Consider the following 21141-nt stretch of genomic DNA (forward strand, 5'->3'; position numbering starts at 1 on the left):
GCGGTGTTTCGGGGCTGGCTGGTTGGGGGCTGGAAGTGCGGCAGTGAGGAAGGCTGCGGGGTGGGGGGGTGGGGATCTGCAACAGAAACATAGATCTGAAACAAAATGATAAATAACAGAAAAATAGATAATTATTTAGAAAAATAATCACAATCGCGCGAGTCAGCAAGGAAGGAAGGATTTTGACCGGCCGCATTCTGCGCATGCGCCACTCGGCGGCTGGGAATGGAGCCGGGCGAAGGGTGGTGCCGGATAAGGGAGTCCTGGATAAGAGAGGTTCAACCTGTAGTACAATATTCAATGAGATAAGAATCAGAAGTGTTCAGGACTGTCATGGGCCACTTTAACCCCTGCTTATATTTTATACTATATAAAAGACAGAATCAGTGACACGAATTATAAAGGAACAATCACTGGGATGGGGGAATAACCCAGATATGTTTCCCCCTCACTTTTTTGCTGCATGGATTTATGTCCCTTCTTTTCCACCTGCTTCAAATTCTGGAATTGCCCTAAATGGTCTCTTTATGTGTGGATGTGCTGCTGAATATTGATCATATGACTGCACACAAAACTTTCAAATTCAGCCTTATTTAAAGGGGCAAATATACAGATGTTGAAATAAAAACAAAAATGCAAAGACACAGGTCACTCAACATCTGAAAGAGGAGGGCTCCTAATTAAAAATGCTGTTGGGATTGTCACAGATAAAAACAATTTCAAGATTTTTAACTTTGGGAACTTAAATGAGTCTGTTTGGCACGAGTTTTCCCCAGGGACATGGACTCGATGTTGTCAAGAAACTTTTTTTGGTCAAATTTCAAACTATATTCCGAAAGGCAATTAGAATAAATCAGGGAGGCTTTGAGGGTGTCCTTGTTACGTTTTCTCTGCCCACCTTTGGCTCGTTTGCCAACGGTAGGCAGGAGTTCCGAGTAGAACGCTTGCTTTGGGAGTGCAACATCCCCACTGACACCTGGCAGTCCCTGGCCAAACACCGCCCTAAGTGGAGGAAGTGCATCCGGGAGGGCGCTGAGCATCTCGAGTCTCATCGCCGAGAGCATGCAGAAATCAAGCGCAGGGAGCGGAAAGAGCGTACGGCACACCAGTCCCACCCACCCTTTCCCTCAATGATTATCTGTCCCACCTGTGACAGGGACTGTGGTTCTCGCTTGGACTGTTCAGCCACCTAAGGACTCATTTTTAGAGTGGAAACAAGTCTTCCTCGATTCCGAGGGACTGCCTATAACGATGAGAATAAATAAACCACCTAAAACTGCAAAGTGCGGGGAAGAAAGTTTTTTTTTTCCCCATTGTAAATTGTAATTTCACAATCTGCAGAGTTGTCAACATGAGTGAAATGTTACACATGTACAAAAGTGAGACAAGCTTGCAAACCTGTTTAAACATGTGGAGTTGTATTTATTTCAGAGCTCGCTATATCATAATACATTAAAGATAATCAAAATGGATATTAATATAACACAGGTCTAAATGCAAAAGCATGCGCAGTTTCCATTAGGAGAACACTGGAACACGCTCTCTTTCGGAGGCAGAGGAGTGGGAAGAAGACATTGACGCCTGCGCAGTATTTCATCGCTTGTCTGGGTTCCTCCCCGCCCCTTTGAGGAATTGCGCAAGCGTAAAACGAGCCGATTGTGGTTCAGCGCATGAAGTGGCCGGTGGCAGCGAAGGAACAGCACACATGCGCGCAGCTGACAGTTGGTTTTGGGAGAAGAGTTTAAAAATTCGCGCGCATGCGCCATGGGCGGGCCGGGGTTCAGGGGAGGACGCCATATTGTCAAAGTGCAGCGTTAGTTTTTTTGTAGAGAAACCGGTCTTGGCTTTTAGTTTATATATTTTAAATAAAGTCGTTTAAAGAAAAACAAGTCAAGTAAAAAAAATATTATCTCGTTTATCTACCACAGCCCAAGTCCGGTCAATTGTAAGGTAATTACATTTTTTTAAAGAAATTTCCTACGTTTGTGAGCGTGTAGAGAGAGAGCAATCACCATTTAATGGATCCGAGGGTGGCTTGGATTCAGCCTGAACAGAAGGGACCCGCCAATGCCTTGTGGATGCAGATCTGGGAAACGTCTCTAGGAAACCGAAGCAATTCAAGTCACCACCATCTGCTGTACCTGAACTCGCCAGCACTGGACACGAAACCGACCAGCAGCAACCTCAACCTCACCAGCAACTCCGGCCTCGCCGCCTCCAGCAAGAGCCCGGGCTCGGTGCCCGGAGCCGGACATAGGACGGGCCCTTCGACCGCCGGCCCCGAGATGGGGATGGGGCCGGGGCCGGGGTCAGCGAACGGGGATGTCTGCAGGGGACTGCAGAAATCATCTTCAGCCTCGTCATCTTCATCCTCGTCCCCTTCCCCCGAATCCGGCACTGGCAGCTCTTCATCGTCTTCGTGCTGTTCTTCCTCTTCTTTCTCCTCTTCCGGAAGGACTAAAGCCGGCACCGGCTCGTACTTCAATCATAATTTCACGGAGATGAACGGTGGTGGGAATGGGAGCAACTTCGTGAAGAATAACAACTACCACAATAACAGTTTGAAGAGCCTGATGGTAGGAGGGAGGAGGAAGAGGGAGAACAAGGCGAGCACTTACGGCATAAATTACATGCTGAGCTCCAGCAACGGGAACTACTACAGTGGGACCCCCTGGAAAACCATGAAATACAACGTGGGGGTGACTGGGTAAGAGGCGCGGTGCGGGGATGATACTGAACGCGGTGTGTCTTGTCTTGTGTGCAAATCCCAGGCTTCTCCCTGAATATCAGTCATTCAGATGCTTCCTGAGTAATGAGCAGGGGGTGGGGTGCATGATGTGTGTAAAGTCGTTTTAAATATAATGCACGACGTATATGTTTGTATTTATGTGGGGAGATTACTTTAGAAACCTTTAAAAAGCGTTTAAGAAAACAAGGATTGGAGATAAGGGGACGAAACGTGTAGAATAAATGATGAGGCGGTGCCTACAATGGTAGGAGCACATGGGTAAGACCAGAGAGGAAATGCTATATATAAATCACTAAATGCATTCGCACGTAGAAGGGAATTAAAAAGGATTTTGGCAGTATAGTATAACATATTGCCCTCGGGAAATGAGACTTTTAATAAGTTGTGCAATTATTCAGTTTAAACGTAATTCATTTTCTCCCATACATTAGTTTTTATATAGGTGTGTGTCTATGTAATTAGCCAGCCTGATAACCTTAATGTCTAAATCTTTTTAGAGGTGGTCGAGCTATCACTTTAGTAAATATTTTTTCCTCCACGCCCATCGTGGGGGAGGGGAGGAAGCCCCCGAGTTGGATATTTAAACCAAAAAATGGCGTTGAATGTGGTTGGAGGACAAGGTTCGTGTTGAAGCCGAGGATGAAGCATGGCCAGTAAATGCAGTAGTACTTTCTCGAGTTATCGGTCTGCGTACATTTAGATAACCATGTGATAAAAGTAGACCGGAATTTGCTCAAGCTCATTGAGGGCATATTGAATTTCGCGGAGCGAAACAAAAATGTATATTAATGCGTTTTTATTTTTTTTAAAAACGACGTTTAATTTTACAAGAGAGTTTAAGCATTTTTTTTAAACAAATTACTTATTTCGCTTGCCATGCTGGAGTTGGCTGAAAATCGTTTTTAAACTCATTTTACGTCCTGAGAAATCTGGATGGGAGGTGCTGAGAATTTATTTTAATCATGCCCGAAATCGGTGTCTTGAGATTTAAGACCGTCTTCTGCGGGCGTGGTTCATAGCTGTTTGCATGCTTTTGTCATATTTCAGAAACGAAAGTGTTCCAAAGAAATACGAGGGCGTTGGTTATACAGTACTTTAAATGTGTAACCTTTTTTAAAAGGATGCCTCGGGTGGAGATTACTATTCCTTCAGTGTCTGGCTGCAATCTGAAGCAAGAGAAAGTGAAATACGGCGAAACCAGAGCGACAAGGAAATATTACAGGGCCGTTCAAAAATGTTACAGGCCTCATTTAAGGAGTCTCCAATGATTTCTGTATTTTTGGGAAACTTTTTTTTTACAGAAGCGTTTTAAATAATTGGAGTAATGTAAAACTTTATGTATTTTAAGTTCTATAGGTCCTAAATCAGATGCTAAAATTTCCTGGTTTTGGCACAGCACTCAACATAATTTACATGAAGCTGAAATGAAAAATTAAATGCGGTGGTTAAGTTTACATTATTAAATTTAGTTGCTGTACATTGGCTAATGCTCAAAGTTAAAATCATTCGTGAATTGTGGGCGCTGCTGGAAAACCTAGCTTCTATTGCCCATCCCATATTGCCCTGGAGGTGGTGGTGGTGACAACTGAGTGGCTTGCTAGGCCATTTCAGAGGGCAGTTAAGAGTCAACTACATTGCTGTGGATCTGGAGTCATATATAGGCCAGACCGGGTAAGGGCGGTAGCTTTCCTTTCACATTAGTGAACCAGTTGAGTTTTTACGACAATCTGGTAGTTTCATGGTCACTTTAAATTTAAATTTCCCAGCTGCCGTGGAGGGATTTGAACTTGCGTCCCCAGAACATTCGTCCAGGCCTCTGGATTACTAGTCCAGTAATTCCACTATGATACCATTCCATAATATATAACAAAGTCCTGTGAAATTGGAGGGTGGTTCCTAGGTTGGGTAGGGATTTGTTTGGATTCTCATTATCAAAGGGAAGAGGCTTTGCGTAGAGACCAATTCCTAGTGGAGGATCAGTGTTACTCTTCACAGTCTATATCAATGATCTGGATTGAAGGTGTTGGAGCTTCTATACAAGCTTGTGAATGACTTGGATTTGCACTTGAAGTGTTGTAACCTACAGGACTATGGACCAAGAGCTGGAAAGTGAGATTAGGCTGGATAGTTTTTTTTGCTGGAAAAAATGCAATGGGCTGAATGGCCTCCTTCTGTGACGCAAAGTTCTATGATTCTATTTGTGCCGGTGTCAGAACCCTTGAGGGGGGAAATGCAAATCATTCTAGATGAGATAGGACCTGTATCTGGCATATGGCATTGTGTAGAGCGACATGTGGGTAGGGCGAATGCCAGCCATGTATATTCTGTGCTAGGTTCTGAATTATGCTCTAAAGGTTAACGACCAGTGCTGAGAGGCGAAGACAAAAGCAAATGATGGTCCAATATAAAACAAAAAGTACAATAGTATTACTGTATATGACCTTGGTTAGGCCCCAACTAGAATACTATGACCAGTTCTGGCCATCTCGCATGAAGGCTATTGCGGCCCTTGGAAAAAGTTCAGAAGAGGACCACTAAATTAATATCTAGTTTAAACGCCCTCGTGATGTGCAGAATCTTTTTACTCTTGAAAGTATCTACTTCAGCGAGATTTTATTTAAAATTAAGTGACAAGACATGTGGACAGATTATTTAAATTGAATAATTTGGGGAGAATGAAGAGTTGTGCGTATAGGCTATGTAAGCATAGGACTTGGTTAGATGTTGGGAGCTTTTCCTTTTTGAAGAAGGTTGTAGATGTTTTTGAATACGTTACTGGCTCATGTAGTGGGTGTCGATTCGCTGAAAAATTGGACAAGTTTCTGGAGGAGGCTGATGGGTACTGCATATAAAAGGTTGGTGGATGATGTGCCTCGTGGCATTTTCTGGAACTTGTTTTTGATCACTTTTGGGGGGGTGGAGAGGAACTTTCCAAAATACATTTTTCTCTATTGTACTGGTTTTATGTATTTTTCCTTGGGGGTGGGGAGCATGCAGGGTTATGTCAGTTAATTGCAACAAGACCTAACTGAACAGATTCAGTTGGTCATTTTCTGTACATCTTTTTCACGTGTGTATGGGGTATGGTTGCATAGTGGTAATGTCACTGGACTAGTAATGCAGAGGCATGGACCAATGATCTGGAAATTTTAGTTCAAATCCCACCACGGCAGCTGGGGAATTTACATGCAGTTAACTAATAAAGAATAGAAAACTAGTATCATTAATGCTCACCATGAAACTACTGGATTGTCATATGAACATAAGAATTAGGAACAGGAGTAGGCCATCTAGCCCCTCGAGCCTGCTCCGCCATTCAACAAGATCATGGCTGATCTGGCCGTGGACTCAGCTCCACTTACCCGCCCGCTCCCCATAACCCTTAATTCCCTTATTGGTTAAAAATCTATCTATCTGTGACTTGAATACATTCAATGAGCTAGCCTCAACTAGCTTCCTTGGGCAGAGAATTCCACAGATTCACAACCCTCTGGGAGAAGAAATTCCATCTCAACTCGGTTTTAAATTGGCTCCCCCATATTTTGAGGCTGTGCCCCCTAGTTCTAGTCTCCCCGACCAGTGGAAACAACCTCTCTGCCTCTATCTTGTCTATCCCTTTTTATTATTTTAAATGTTTCTATAAGATCACCTCTCATCCTTCTGAACTCCAACGAGTAACGACCAAGTCTATTCAATCTATCATCATAAGGTAACCCCCTCATCTCCGGAATCAGCTTAGTGAATCGTCTCTGTATCCCCTCCAAAGCTAGTATATCCTTCCTTAAGTAAGGTGACCAAAACTGCACGCAGTACTCCAGGTGCGGCCTCACCAATACCCTGTACAGTTGCAGAAGGACCTCCCTGCTTTTGTACTCCATCCCTCTTGCAATGAAGGCCAACATTTCATTCGCCTTCCTGATTACCTGCTGCACCTGCAAACTAACTTTTTGGGGACCCCCAGGTCCCTCTGCACCGCAGCATGTTGTAATTTCTCCCCATTCAAATAATATTCCCTTTTACTGTTTTTTTTTCCCCAAGGTGGATGACCTCACACTTTCCGGCATTGTATTCCATCTGCCAAACCTTAGCCCATTCGCTTAACCTATCCAAATCTCTTTGCAGCCTCTCTGTGTCCTCTACACAACCTGCTTTCCCACTAATCTTTGTGTCATCTGCAAATTTTGTTACACTACACTCTGTCCCCTCTTCCAGGTCATCTATGTATATTGTAAACAGTTGTGGTCCCAGCACCGATCCCTGTGGCACACCACTAACCACCGATTTCCAACCCGAAAAGGACCCATTTATCCCGACTCTGCTTTCTGTTCGCCAGCCAATTCTCTATCCATGCTAATACATTTCCTCTGACTCCGCGTACCTCTATCTTCTGCAGTAACCTTCTGCAGTAACCTTGTGGCACCTTATCAAATGCCTTTTGGAAATCAAAATACACCACATCCATCGGTACACCTCTATCCACCATGCTCGTTATATCCTGAAAGAATTCCAGTAAATTAGTTAAACATGATTTCCCCTTCATGAATCCATGCTGCGTCTGCTTGATTGCACTATTCCTATCTAGATGTCCTGCTATTTCTTCCTTAATAGTTTCAAGCATTTTCCCCACTACAGATGTTAAACTAACCGGCCTATAGTTACCTGCCTTTTGTCTGCCCCTTTTTTTTAAAATCCCATTGTAAAAACCCATCTGGTTCACTAATATCCTCCAAAGAAGGAAATCTGCCATCCTTAGCCTATTTGTGACTCCAGACCAACAGCAATGTGGCTGACTTGAAATTGCCTAGCAAGCCAATTGGTATCAAATCTCTACGCAAAACAATAATAAAACCGACAGACTACCTGACATTGACATAGGCACAGGATTTTAACACGGCAAAGGCTCTCCCAGCTCAGTCGACCCTGCAGAGTTTGACCAACAAAATTGGGAGAGCTGTTCCACAGACTAGTCAAGCAACAGCCTGACATAGTCATATTCACGGAATTATACCTATCTGCTAACATCCCAGACTCCTCCAGCGCCATCCTTGGGTTTGTCCTGTTCTATTGATAGGACAGACCCATCAGAGTGGTGACACAGTGAATAGGGAGGGACTGGCCCTGGAAGTTCTCAATATTGACTCCGGACCCCATGATGTCTTCAGGTCAAGCATGGGCAAGGAAATCTCCTGCTGCTTACCACCTACAGCCCTCCCTCACCTGATTGATCAGTGCTTGTCCATGTTGAACATCACTTGGAAGAAGCACTGAGGTTGGCAAAGGCACAGAATGTATTCTGGGTGGATGACTTCGATGTCCACCACCATGGGTGGCTTGGTAGCACCACCACTGACCGAACTGCCTGAGCCCTGAAGGACACAGCTGCCAGAGTGGGCCCGTGGCAGGTCGTGAGACAAATAAAACAAGAGGAAAAACGACGTGACCTCATCCTCGCCAATCTGTATTGCAGATACATCTGTCTATGACCATATTGATAGGAGTGAACATCGCACAGTCCTTGCGGAGACTAAGTCCCGTCTTCATACTGAGGATACGCGCTATTATGCTAAATGGATAGATTCAGAACAGATCTAGTAGCTCAAAACTGGGCATCCATGAGGTGCTCTGGGCAGCAGTAAAATTGTATTCCACCACAATCTGTAACCTTATGGCCTGGCCGCTCTGTCTCTCGCTCCTATTACCATCACGCCAGGGGGTCAACTGTGATTCAATGTAGAAGAGCATGCCAGCAGCAGCACCAGGCGTACCTGAAAATGAGGTGCCAACCTGGTGAAGCTACAACACAGGATGACATGCATGCTATAGACCGATCCAAGAGATCCCACAACCAATGGATCAGATCAAAGTTCTGAAATTTTGCCAAATCTAGTTGTGAATGATGGTGGGGAATTAAACAACTAACAAGAGGATTGCAAAAGACAAGGCTGAAGTGTTTGCGACCATCTTCAGTCAGAAGTGCCAAGTGGAAGATTCATCTTGGATTTTCCTGAGGTCCCCACAGTCTTCAGCCAATTTGATTCACTCTAGAAACAGATGAACACACTGAATACAGCAAAGGCTATGGGCCTAACAGCATCCCGGCTGTAGTGCTGAAGATGCCTGTTCCAAAACTAACCGTGCCTATAGCCAAACCGTCCCAGTACAGCTACAACACTGGCATCTACCCAACAAAGTGGAAAATTGCCTACGTATGTCTTGTTCACACAAACCAGGATAAATCCAATCTGGCTAATTCCCATCCCATCAGTCTACTCCAAATCATCAGAGTGATTGAAGGATTCGTGGACAGTGCTGTCGAGCAGCACTTGCTCACCAATGCTCAGTTTGGGTTCTGCCAGGACCTTTCAACTCCAGTCCTCATTACAACCTTCGTCCTAACCTGAACAAAAGAGCTGAATTCCAGAGCTGAGGTGAGAGTGACTGCCCTTGACGTCAAGGCAGTATTTTACTAAGTGTGGCATCAAGGAACCCTAGTATAATTGAAGTCAATGGGTACCGAGGGAAAATTCTTCACTGCCTGGAGTTATACCTAGCACAAAGGACTGTTGGTTGGTGCCCATTCATGTCATGCCCAGGACATCGCTGCAGGAGTTCCTCAGGACAATATCCTAAACCCAACCATCTTCAACTGCTTTAAAGCAGGAGTTCAAATCTCACCACGGCAGCTGGGGAATTTAAATTCAGTTAATTAAATAAAAATATGGAATCAAGAGCTAGTATCAGTAATGGTGACCATTACTAGACTGTCATAAAACCCATCTGGTTCACTAATGTGCTTTAGGGATGGAAAGGTGCCAGCATGTTCTGGCCGAATATGTGATTCCAGACCTGCAGCAATGTGGAACTACCCTCGGAAATGGTGGCTCTCCACCAGCTTCAATTAGGGATGTACAATAAATGCTCACCCACATCTAATGAACAAACTTATAAAAAATTAAATTGAGGGGAGAAAATCTGGAAAAGGTTTACATCATTGCACAAAATGTGCAGTTGGATTGTTTGTAGCAAGTAGCGATCAGATTTTTAAATGTACAAGTAGGAGTGGGTCGGGGCATGAAGATTTAGCTGAATGAGTTGTAGATTAGCTTCTTTAAAAAAAAAACTTGTGTGCCCTTTGAGGCCATAGCTGTATCTGTGTATTTCAACTTTGTCTTCTACACCACAGCAAGAACCTAGCAACTTCATTATACGTGTAGAGTTGACAAAGGTTGAGTTTTGTAAAAAAAAACCTCTGTTATAAGTACAAATGTGCGTGCATGCTGTATAATGTGTATGTTACGTATATTTTTCCCGTTGAAAAATTGTCGCATACTTTCTGTTAAGTGGACTGCACCAGGCAAGAAGCTGTCTGTAATGAGGAATAATAGGCATGTGATTTGACATGTATGTATCACCATTGTGGAAGACTTTTTCTGTGCAGCAATGCATAACATCATACAATTATTTTATAAATGAACGTATGATTTAATTAGTGTGCAGAGAAAATCTTTCCCCCTAGATAAAGAGGTAGAAGTTATGCTGCAGCTGTATTTAACCAAAAAAAACCTCGGTTAGCCCACACCCCCTGGAGCACTGTGCAGTTCTAGGCATCACACCGTAGAAAGGATATATTGGCCTTAGAGGGAGTGCAGCGCAGGTTTACCCAGATTTCAAAGGTTAAGATCCAAGGAGCGATTACACAAATTAAGATTTAGAAGGTTAAGGGGTGATCTGATCGAAATTTTCAGGATATTAAGGGGAACAGATAGAGTAGATAGACAATAGGAGGCATAGTCTAAAAATTAGCAGATCTTTCAGGAGTAAAATTAGGAAACACTTACACACAAAAGGTGGTAAAAGTTTGGAACACTCTTCCACAAACGGCAATTGATAAGAGATCAATTGTTAATTTTAAATCCAAGATTGAAAGCTTTTTGTTAATCAAAGATAGTAAGAAATATGGGCCAACGGTGGGTATATGGAGTTAGATCGCAGATCAGCCATGATCTCATTGAATGGCGGAATAGGCTCCAAGGGCAGAATGGTCTACTTGTGTTCTTGTAGGTTTGACATATTGGGGGAAAAACTGCAGTCTGAGGTTTCCTTCATATGAATGCATCCGACCCGAAGAAAAAAAAATCTATGAAACTATCCGATGGTCTCGGAGAAATGTCGGATTCCGGTCTGAGGCCTTCATTCACTGCGCAGCGTACGGGGATCAGTCTTCCACGTACGGACGTCTATGTTGCAATCACATTGGCCTGGACCACCAATCACTAGGTAGTATTCTCATCGATGATGGGAACTCCGTTTGTATGAGTTCCCATTACTATCAACAAAACAAACCACTAAAACAAACACAGCACAATAAATTAAAAAAAAAAAACACCTCACATATTTAAAATTAATTGTAATGAAATGTTTTAGAAAAATATATATTTTTTGGAATTTTTTTAATGTGTTTTTAATAGTTTTAAAGATAAACTTATCTTAATGGACAGGGTTTTTAACTGAATTATTGCATTTAATTTTTCTATGTTTTATAAGTGTTATGCTGGTAAAAGTAAGCTATGCGCCTGCTCTTACCAGGTGTAAAAGTTTCAAGGGCATTCGCTGGGCAAATAGCCCAATCTCTGCTGTGTGGATGTCCTTCCTGCGAGGATGCGTTCGATCTGTCTGAAGAATTTTTGACAGATCGAAAAAGCCAGTTTTCGGTGCATGAGCATTGCACCCTGAGAACCGGCTTTTGCGAGGCTTCACTGGATCTGTGTGCACTTCGTATGGACCCGGTGAGGCCGCAATTTTCAGCCCATTACATAGAACAAGGGATAGGCCGAGTCATTACAGGCCTGTCAGCTTAACCTCAATGGTGGAAAAATTATTGGAAAGAAAGGATAAATCTACATTTGGAAAAGCAAAGATTAATTAGGGACAGTCAGCACGGATTTGTTAAGGGAAGATCGTATTTGACTAACCTGATTGAATATTTTGACGAGATAACCAAGAGGGTCGATGAGGGTAGTGCGTACGATGTAGTATATATGGACTTTAGCAAAGCTTTTGATAAGGTCCCACGTGGTAGACTGGTCACTAAGGTTAAAGCCTATGGGTTCCAGGGCAAAGTGCCAAGTTGGATCCAAAATTGGCTTCGAGGCAGGAAGCAAAGGGTAATGGATGTTTTTGTGACTAGAATTTCCAGTGGGGTTCCGCAGCACTCAGTACTGGGTCCCTTGCTTTTTGTGGTATATATCAACGATTTAGATTAGAATATAGGGAGTATGATTAAGAAGTTTGCAGACAAGACTAAAATTGGCTGTGTGGTTGATAATGAAGAGGAAAGTCATGGGCTGCAGGAGAATATCAGTCTACTGGTCAGGTGGGCAGAGCAGTGGAAAATAGAATTTAATTCAGGGAAGTGTGAGGTGATGCACTTTGGGAGGGCTAATAAGGAAAGGGTATACACATTAAGCGGTAGACCACTTAATAGTGTAGATGAACAAAGGGACCTTGGAGTGCTTGTCCTCAGATCCCTGAAAGTAGCAGGCCAGATGGATAAGTTGGTTAAGAAGGCATACGGAATGCTTGCCTTGGTCGAGGCATAGCATATAAGAGCAGGGAGGTTATGTTTAAATTGTATAATACTTTGGTTAGGCCACAGCTGGAGTACTGCGTGCAGTTTTGGTCGCCGTATTATAGGAAGGACTTGATTGCACCAGAGAGAGTTCAAAGGAGATTTACTAGGATGCTGCCTGGAATGGAGAATCTTAGTTGGCTGGCCATCCTAGACTCTGATGTGAAATGAGAAAGGACTAATTGGCAATCTTGTTGTGCGAGGCCCGTTGGGGAAGAGTGACCATAACATGGTAGAATTCTTTATTAAGATGGAGAGTGACACAGTTAATTCAGAGACTAGGGTTCTGAACTTAAGGAAAGGTAACTTCGATGGTATGGGACGTGAATTGGCTGGAATAGACTGGCGAACAATACTTAAAGGGTTGACGGTGGATAGGCAATGGCAAACATTTAAAGATCACATGGATGAACTTCAACAATTGTACACCCCTGTCTGAAGTACAAATAACACTGGGAAGGTGGCTCAACCATGACTAACAAGGGAAATTAATAAATCCAAGGAAGAGGTGTATAAATTGGCCAGAAAAAGCAGCAAACCTGAGGACTGGGAGAAATTTAGAATTCAGCAGAGGAAGACAGAGGGTTTAATTAGGAGGGGGAGAATAGAGTATGAGAGGAAGCTTGCTGGGAACATAAAAACTGACTGCAAAAGCTTCTATAGATATGTGAAGAGAAAAAGATTAATGAAGACAAACGTAGGTCTCTTGCAGTCAGATTCAGGTGAATTTATAATGGGGGAACAAAGAAATGGCGGACCAGTTGAACAAATACTTTGATTCTGTCTTCACGAAGGAAGACACAAATAACCTTCCAAGGCCCTGTACAACTGCAGCAAGACCTCCCTGCTCTTATACTCAAATTCTCTTGCTCTGAAGGCCAACATGCCATTTGCTTTCTTAACTGCCTGCTGTACCTGCATGCCGATTTTCAATGACTGATGTACCATAACACCCAGGTCTCGTTGCACCTCCCCTTTTACTAAACTGTCACCATTCAGATAATAATCATAGGAAAGAAAAAATAAGGAATTGCATGCCTTCAAGAAAATAGACCAAACCCCCCCCTCCACCTGCCCACGTGAATTGAGGACAAAGACTTGCAGCAAATCCCTTCACTTGTATGTGCATCAGTTCAGAATATCCTCTAAACTTGCATTTAGGATCTCAGAGCAGTAAGGTACTATCCCAAAAAGGTAGGCTGAATTTACTTGTTTCATGCCCTGACATTCGATGGGTCATCATCGGTGGTCCCTCAAACGAGGATGACTTACTTCCACATGGGTTTACAGATGTTTCAGTCCTGAACTCCAATTGAAGGGATAGAAGATGCCTGTGTGTGGATTTTTTTTATCATGGGGTGACTGTTGCACATCAGCCACCACACGGACTTGACGGAGCTAGGCCTTTATCTAGTGGCAAATTTGCTAGGTATGGTTATTGTAGTTTAACTACCAGCAGCCAACATCAGTAATGGTTTTGTGGTTATGTGGAAAGTAATGCGCTTTTTTCTTGAAGTTCAGTTTTTTTTTTAAAACTTGGAAAGTTTGAACTTGGGTATCGAGTTGGTTAAGGTCCACTGAGGTGAATAATACACTGGCCCATACTTTTTTTACAAAAAGATTTGGCTTGGTTTTGTTTGGTCTTGTAAAATATCATATGATAAATAAAGAGCTTGAATTTATAAAGTACTTTTGAAGTGCAGTCACTGTTGTAATGTTGGAAGGTCCCACAAAAAGGAATGTGATAATGACCAGATAATCTATTTTATTAATGTTGATTTGAGGAATAAATATTGATCAGGACACTGGAGAGAACTTCCCTGCTCTTCATTGAAATAGTGCCATAGGATCTTTTATGTCCACTTGATGAGGCAGATGGGCCTCTGTTTGTTTGTTTAATGCTTCACCTCCAGCACTTCCCTCAGTACTGCACTGAACTGTCAATCTGGATTATGTGCTCAAGTCTCGAGTGGTATTTCCTTTTGACCTTCTGACTCCAAGGCGAGTATGAGCCATGGTTGACGCCTAAATGATGAAACAAAACTGCTGTACATTTTCAGTATGAATCCAAGAAACTGCAGAAAAATAGAAATAGAATGACCAGCTGGTTTTTGTTTTCAGATTTAATGGCGGATGTTTGAAAATCCCAAACTATAATTTCAATCTTTCATGGTCTTGCTAAGGATAGTCAAAATATTTTATCTAATGTTAATGTTTACCTTGTATACGTATACATTTTAAATTTAGGGCTCTTAAAGGTTGTCGGGTCAGTAATTGACAAATCACTGATTTTTGTAAAAAGAAAAAAAAAACACTGGTCTGTTAACAACATGTTAAAGTAGGGTTTTTTTCCCTTGTATGCCTCGGATCATAGAAATTGCTTGATAAAAAATCCCATGGTCCATCTATTTCGTCTTCTACCATTCTTGTAGTGGCACGATACAACGATAAGAGTTGTTGACTAATTACAGCTATCGATTAATCTGTATCAGACCCAGAAAATGGGTGAGGAAGCCCCTAGTGGTGGAAAGGTTTGAGAACCATGGGCTGGATTTTCAAAAATTTTTTCGATCGTTTACCACAAAGTACCAGTGGTGATAAATTCATCAATACCACCATTTTTACCACTGGCCTAAATTACCACCGAGAAAAGTGCAGTCTTATCTGATTGAATCCAGTGCTACGGACGGCATTTAAAAAAAAAAATGGAGCTGCAGTCCATTCCACATGGGAAGACCGAATTTTACATAAACCTTGGAGTTCAGAGTTAGATTTTACGTTTATTTGAGGCTTTTAGTGGATTATTTGAGTAAATTAGAGTGCATTTTATAGATATTTAAGAAATTTGGAGGACATTTAAAGGAATGGGGCCCAAAATATATCTGCCAATACTGCTGACTACTTATATGATGCAGAATAGAGCTAGAAGGTTTATTCAAGAGCATGTCCCTACAGTGCCCTGTGTACCCCACAGTGTCTCCCATGTCTCCATCCCCCGAGGGATGCCGTGGTCGCGGATGGGCAGGCCGAAGGGACCGAGTCAGCAAGGGTGCAGGGGAGCAACGCACCTGGTGGGTGGGCTTCGTAAGCACCTGGTGTAGGTGGTGGTGTGGGGGCAGGGAAGAGGAGATTGGGGGAACTTGGGCGAGAGCACGCCTTCCCCTGCCTCCGAGAGAGCACCGGAGGCGGCGGGGGAAGGAGCAGCGGCTGGCCCAAGGTAAGGCCATGTTGGGGAGAGGAGGAGCGGGCGGGTACTGATGACGCATGCGCAAAAATACCACCCATTTTGCTTTCAGTGTTGCACGTTGAAAATTAAGAATGAAGTACATTTAGCCCCATTCTATTTGATGAAAATAGTGTCTTTTGAGTGAGAGTGCTATTTCGGTGGTTTTAAAAAAAACCTCTATTTTTAAATAGCACTAAAATACCAAAACCAGAGGTAGCGAAAAATGATGATAACTCCAGCCCCATAGGTTTAAATGGACCTGTTCTTCCCAAGCATGCTATGGGTTCTGATTAAAGCATGGTCCAAAGAGTGTGAGTTGGAAATTATCTCTTAAACCAGTCCAGAGAGAGAGAGTCACACTTTTCATTGCTAAAAGTTGAGTCATATATGCTACTAAAGGTCTATGATTTTGTAAACCATAATGTAATATATTGACACTTGACTTATTTGGATCAACCGGCTGTCTAAATTCATAGGCCCCAAGTTTCGTGCCGCGGCGAAAACGGCGCACCTCCGAGCTGGGCGCCTGTTTTTCGCGTCGAAAACTGCGCCTAAAAAAAAGTCCGATATGCTTGATGTCTGGCGCGGCGCGCTCTTCGCAGCAGGGGGCGGGTGCAATTTAAATTAGCCTTCGTGGTGCCGGCAACCCTGCGCGTGCGCATTGGAGCATGCGCGCACGCGCAGTCTCACACAAACATTGGCACTCGGCCATTTTTAAAAATACTGCAGAAAAAGTGAAGATTTGTTTCTTGGACCCATGCAAAGGCTTATAATTTAATTTTTTTTTATATTTCTGTGTGAGGGAGTGCTTTTAGCAGCACTGCTGAATAAATCACCTGCTGAAATCAGTGAGTTCAACTTTTCACTGCTAAACTTGCAGAACCGGTGCTGCATTGGTGCATGCAAATTAAGGATCGTGTGTTTGGAGAAATAAGAGTGCCAATTCAACTTTGCAATAATACGTGGTGTTGACAATGTAGCACCCATTCTGCAAATTTAAATATAAAACTGTCGATGTGGCTGCCTCTCCCTGTCCAAATGGCCTCAGTCCCCCTCACAGCTTGAAGGCTGCTGCTGTATCTTCGGCTGCCGGCCAGCCACTGACGCCGCTGATATCCTATGGCTGAATGGCCTCACGTCCGTCCGCTGCTGATTCTTTGGCTGCCGGCCAGCCACTGACGCCGCCCCTAAAGCGTGGCCGAATGGCCTCAAGAACCTTAATGAGCTGCGTGTGTCCTGCGTTGATTCTTCGGCTGCCGGCCAGCCACTGACGCCGCTGCTATCTCATGGCCAAATGGCCTCGGGTCCGTCCGGTGCTGCTTCTTCGCGGCCAGCCACGAAGAGAATGAAGGCCTGCCTCAAGCACTGCAGCTCAGCTCGAAGCTTGCTGCCGCTGCCGTCGAGACACTGACGCCACACCGCTGCCTGTGTCCAACATGAAAGGCCTGCCTGAAGCACTTTCACACAGGTAGGAACATGGTTTATTTAATCTTTTCTTTGCTTATAAATTTTTATTCAGGTTGGATTTATTTGTATAATATTTGTATAACTAAGGATTGATTGTAGAATTTAATGACTTCCCCCCCCCCCCCCCCCTCACCTCGTTCCCTACGCCTAATTTGTAACCTACGCCTGATTTTCTAAAGTGTAGACAAGGTTTTTTCGAGCGTACAAAAATCTTCACTTACTCCATTCTAAGTAAGTTTTCACTCATGAAACTTTGAAATCAGGTGTAAGTGGCTGGATACACCCCCTTTTGAAAAAAAAATTCTGTTTCAAAGTGAAACTGTTCTACCTGACTAGAACTGGAGCAAACTAAATGTGGAGAATTCCGATTTCTAAGATACTCCGTTCTACATCAGTTGCTCCTAAAAATCAGGAGCAAATCATGTGGAAACTTGGGGCCATAGAAACCCATTATAGGTACTATGCTTAAGATTCACCACACTGTTGAAAAGTCTGCATGAACAGTGTTTGTTTCCTTGATATAAATGTGCACATTATGCCGATCGTGACAAATCCCTATTGCCTAAGTCCAGAACCATTAGGAACGGGTTAGTTTAGGTCACCTCAAAAGTAAAAGTGGTTCTCTTGCAATTGCATGGCATGGACCACCAGCCAGTTCTTATTGCTTGCCCTACGTGTTTGAACTCTATTTCCAGAACTACCTAGAGCGGCGTGTGTAGAATCCCAGCCTCTGTGATATGTCTACGGTCAGATGAGCCAGTAGATCCTGAAGTACGGCAGAGCTTCATTGGCCTCTTTCTCTTTATATTGCGCGCGCGCGCGCTCTCCCTTTTTGGCTGGCGCGTGCGCCCCCCCCTTTTCGGCTGGCTCGCGCATGCACGCGCACTTCCCCCCCCCCCCCCTTTCGGCTGGCTCACGTGTGCGCTCCTCGCCTCCCCTCCCCATTTTCAGCGGGCGCGCGCCCTTCCACCCCCCCTTGTCTATTTTTCCCCCGCCTCCCACACACCCCAACCCACCCCCTCTGTCTGTCTGTCTGTCTGTCTGTCTGTCTGTCTGCTCCTCCTCCCCACTATCCAATAAAAGTAGTTTTAATCGAACCAGGGGTCTTGGGCTCAATACATCACCAACCAGGTGATTTGTTCACTTATTCACTTACTATATAAAAAAACTCAGTTAGTTGAAATTTGTCATACAAGCTGTTTTTGTTCACCTCCCAAAGAAGCTATATTCTTATCCATTGGTCGTGGAAGTGTTTTCTTTGTAGAACTTGGAATACTTTTCTATATTCAAGGCCCTATATTAATGTGCATTGTTGTAGTGCAGAGACAGGTGGTCAAAAATTGATTTACGGAGTCCTGTGTGTAGTAATTTATACTTTTGGATAGAAGCTTTCAGCTTTGTTTGTACTAGAAGATCTTTATATTCATTCTAGTAGGCTACATTAAGCTAAACATGATTTTATCTTTCCCACCAAGTGAAGGCGGATGACTTCACCTGTAGAATAGACGGTTCCAAAGAATAGTTTGCAGCTTTTGCAAAACTGGTGAAAATACTTTAAGGTATTGAGCATAAGCTACTAAGTGTGGAAAATTACTGCACTTCACTCTTGGGATGTTGTCACAATTGATTGTTGTGGAGAAGTTGGGACATATTCTTTGTTTGCATCAGTCTATGTTCTGTGCTTCACTCTTTATAGTCCTGGGCTATGAAATGTTGATTGCGTTTTCTGTCTGGGGAATCCTCTCCAGGGTCACAAGTGACCTTGAGGTATGTAATAACATCTTTGCCATTCTACATTCATTTAAAAGTTCAAATTCATTGGTTATATTTCTCAGGTTAGTGATTTTAATGATGCTGCCTTCAACTGAATTGAGAACAGTTCACATGTTCAGATCACATTGATGTCACCAATTTGAATCATATTTATTCTTGCTCACATTTTTAACTGCCTCTTTGTATTTATACCCAAGCAATTTATTTTTTAATGTGAACAGTGGTATTGATTTTGTAAAATGTTTGGAAAGGCAACTTGATCGCTTCCCCTGCGCCCCCCCCCCCCACCATGCCAAACAAATGCAAAAGTGCAGCTTGCACTATAGTCTTCAGTCAACCCACTGGTAGAAATGAAATTACCTTTTTAACTATTCAGATTCTACAAGTATGCAGACCTTTAATTTATTGAGATTGAATTCCTTTCATAAATGAACATGCTGGTTTGTTTCTGGTTTTAGAGCCTGTGTGCTCAGCCAAATTGCACAACTTAATCTATGGGGATGGAGAGGGGGCAATCTGGACTGGGGAGGGTAAGTACTTGAAGTGTGTCTCAAAATGCTTACCATGGTTATGGTGGCTTAAGTTAGTCAAACATGTTCCAAAATCACAGCTCTTGTTATTTGTCAACCTCCATCATGAATTTCAAGTTGGCACTGGCATCGAAGACCAGTGATATTTAAAAACTGGAGCTCCACTACACCTGCTCTGCATTTGAATGCTGTGCCTAGTGTATGGTTTTGGGTCATCATAAAGCAATAATGTATGCAGCTGCTATTTTGTATTTTTAAAACATGATTAATGGCATCCGTGTAAAATGCAGTTCAACAATAGTTAACTTATTGCCACTTAGTTTGCTTTTTAATTTGGAAGTGAGCTAATATTTTTGTTGTAGGAAAAATCTTAATTGTGTTCCTGTTCTTCTGCTGGGACTAGCAGATAATCTTCACAGTTTGTATGCACGCTTAATATATGCTGGTTTTCTTACAAAGCATTTAAATTATCCTGAGGTGTGGTGATTCTGGCCATATTCATAGTGAAAAAACTTGTATAAACTATCGTTCTGTCTTGGGTGATTAGATATGTACAGAGACCCTTATTGGTTTGGTACTTGCATATCTATGAATGAATGTGCTACTTGTGTATATGCACTGGCTCAAATCCAATTTGATATTGCAGATAGTACAGGGCTATGGTTTTCCCCCGTGACTCTCCATTCTACAATTGTTGGCCATCTTTTTTTCCCCTGGAAATACACTGAAATGTAATCTAAGGTAGGAGTAATTTACTTGGAATACTGATACAAATGGAGGATTTATAATTGAGTCTGAAATTTTAGATTAATATTCAAAGCTATTAATACTTTCACTTTTATTCTCTCTCCTCTCTCCTCTCCCTTTTCCCCTAGCCCTAGCCCTGATCTTGAAGACATGACTCCTGTTGTTCTCTAGTATCTTGCCCAACCAGCTGCTATTCGTGTGCAAGTCTTCACAGTGAATTAGCAGCCAGTTCTATCCCAAGGAGCTTCAAGGCCAAGCCAGATCCTACTTTGTTTTCTCGCTATCTTGGTATTTTGAGTTTACTCTCGACCATGGCTCAGTGGGCAGCAATCTTGCCTCTGAGAGAGAAGGTTGTGAGTTCAAGTCCTGCTCTAGAGACTTGAGCACAAAAATTTAGGCTGACAATCCAGTGCAGTACTGAGGGAGTGCTGCACTGTCTGAGGTGCTGTCTTTTGGATGAGATGTTAAACTGAGGCCCCGTTTGCTCCATCAGGTGAAAGTAAAAGATCCCCTGGCATTTTTTCTCCCCTGTGTCTGGGCCAATATTTATCTCTCAACTAACATAAAAAAAAACTCAATCATGTTTGTGGGATCTAGCTGTATGCAAATTGACTAGCACTTTCCCAACATTACAACAGTGACTATGCTTCAAGAAACAGTGGCTGTAAAATGCTTTGGGACCTCCTGAGGTCATGAAAAACGTTCTTTATATTGACAAGAAACAACAGCCAACACTGATTTCTTTTCCACTCCAAATCCAAAGGTACAGAGACAATTTTAGTGCCCATCCTATTGTTCTGGCTGCACTCCACTAAATTGGAACAGACCAGAGATTAAACCTATTTGGTTTGTATAGTTTAGCTACTCATTGGATTAAATTCAACAAGTCACTAGGGAGCTCAGACACTTGTAATACAGCACATCTATAAGAATATAATTCAGTACAGGTTTTAATTCATGAGTTGAATTGCATGATTTTTGATTTTGCTTTCGAGTCTTAATTGTGCTGTAAACTTGTCTG

At 42.9% G+C, this 21141-nt stretch overlaps 1 protein-coding gene across 8 annotated transcripts in view; it reads left to right on the plus strand.

The window, feature by feature from the left end:
* The first annotated feature begins 1675 nt into the window (after window positions 1–1675).
* The window catches only part of tent4a (terminal nucleotidyltransferase 4A), a 113300-nt gene continuing 93834 nt past the window's right edge, over window positions 1676–21141 (plus strand). For 5 of the 8 annotated variants that reach the window (XM_070880782.1, XM_070880784.1, XM_070880786.1 and 2 more), the window contains exon 1: window positions 1676–2707. In XM_070880782.1, the coding sequence (XP_070736883.1) occupies window positions 2019–2707 (689 nt within the window). In that variant the 5' untranslated portion in view covers window positions 1676–2018. Of the gene's footprint in view, window positions 2708–2932; window positions 3008–3352; window positions 3403–21141 lie in introns of those variants that run through there. The other 3 variants (XM_070880790.1, XM_070880788.1, XM_070880789.1) reach the window with 3 other exon arrangements.

The sequence above is a fragment of the Pristiophorus japonicus genome, chromosome 5 (genome assembly GCF_044704955.1).
Source record: "Pristiophorus japonicus isolate sPriJap1 chromosome 5, sPriJap1.hap1, whole genome shotgun sequence".
Lineage (NCBI taxonomy): Eukaryota > Metazoa > Chordata > Chondrichthyes > Pristiophoridae > Pristiophorus > Pristiophorus japonicus.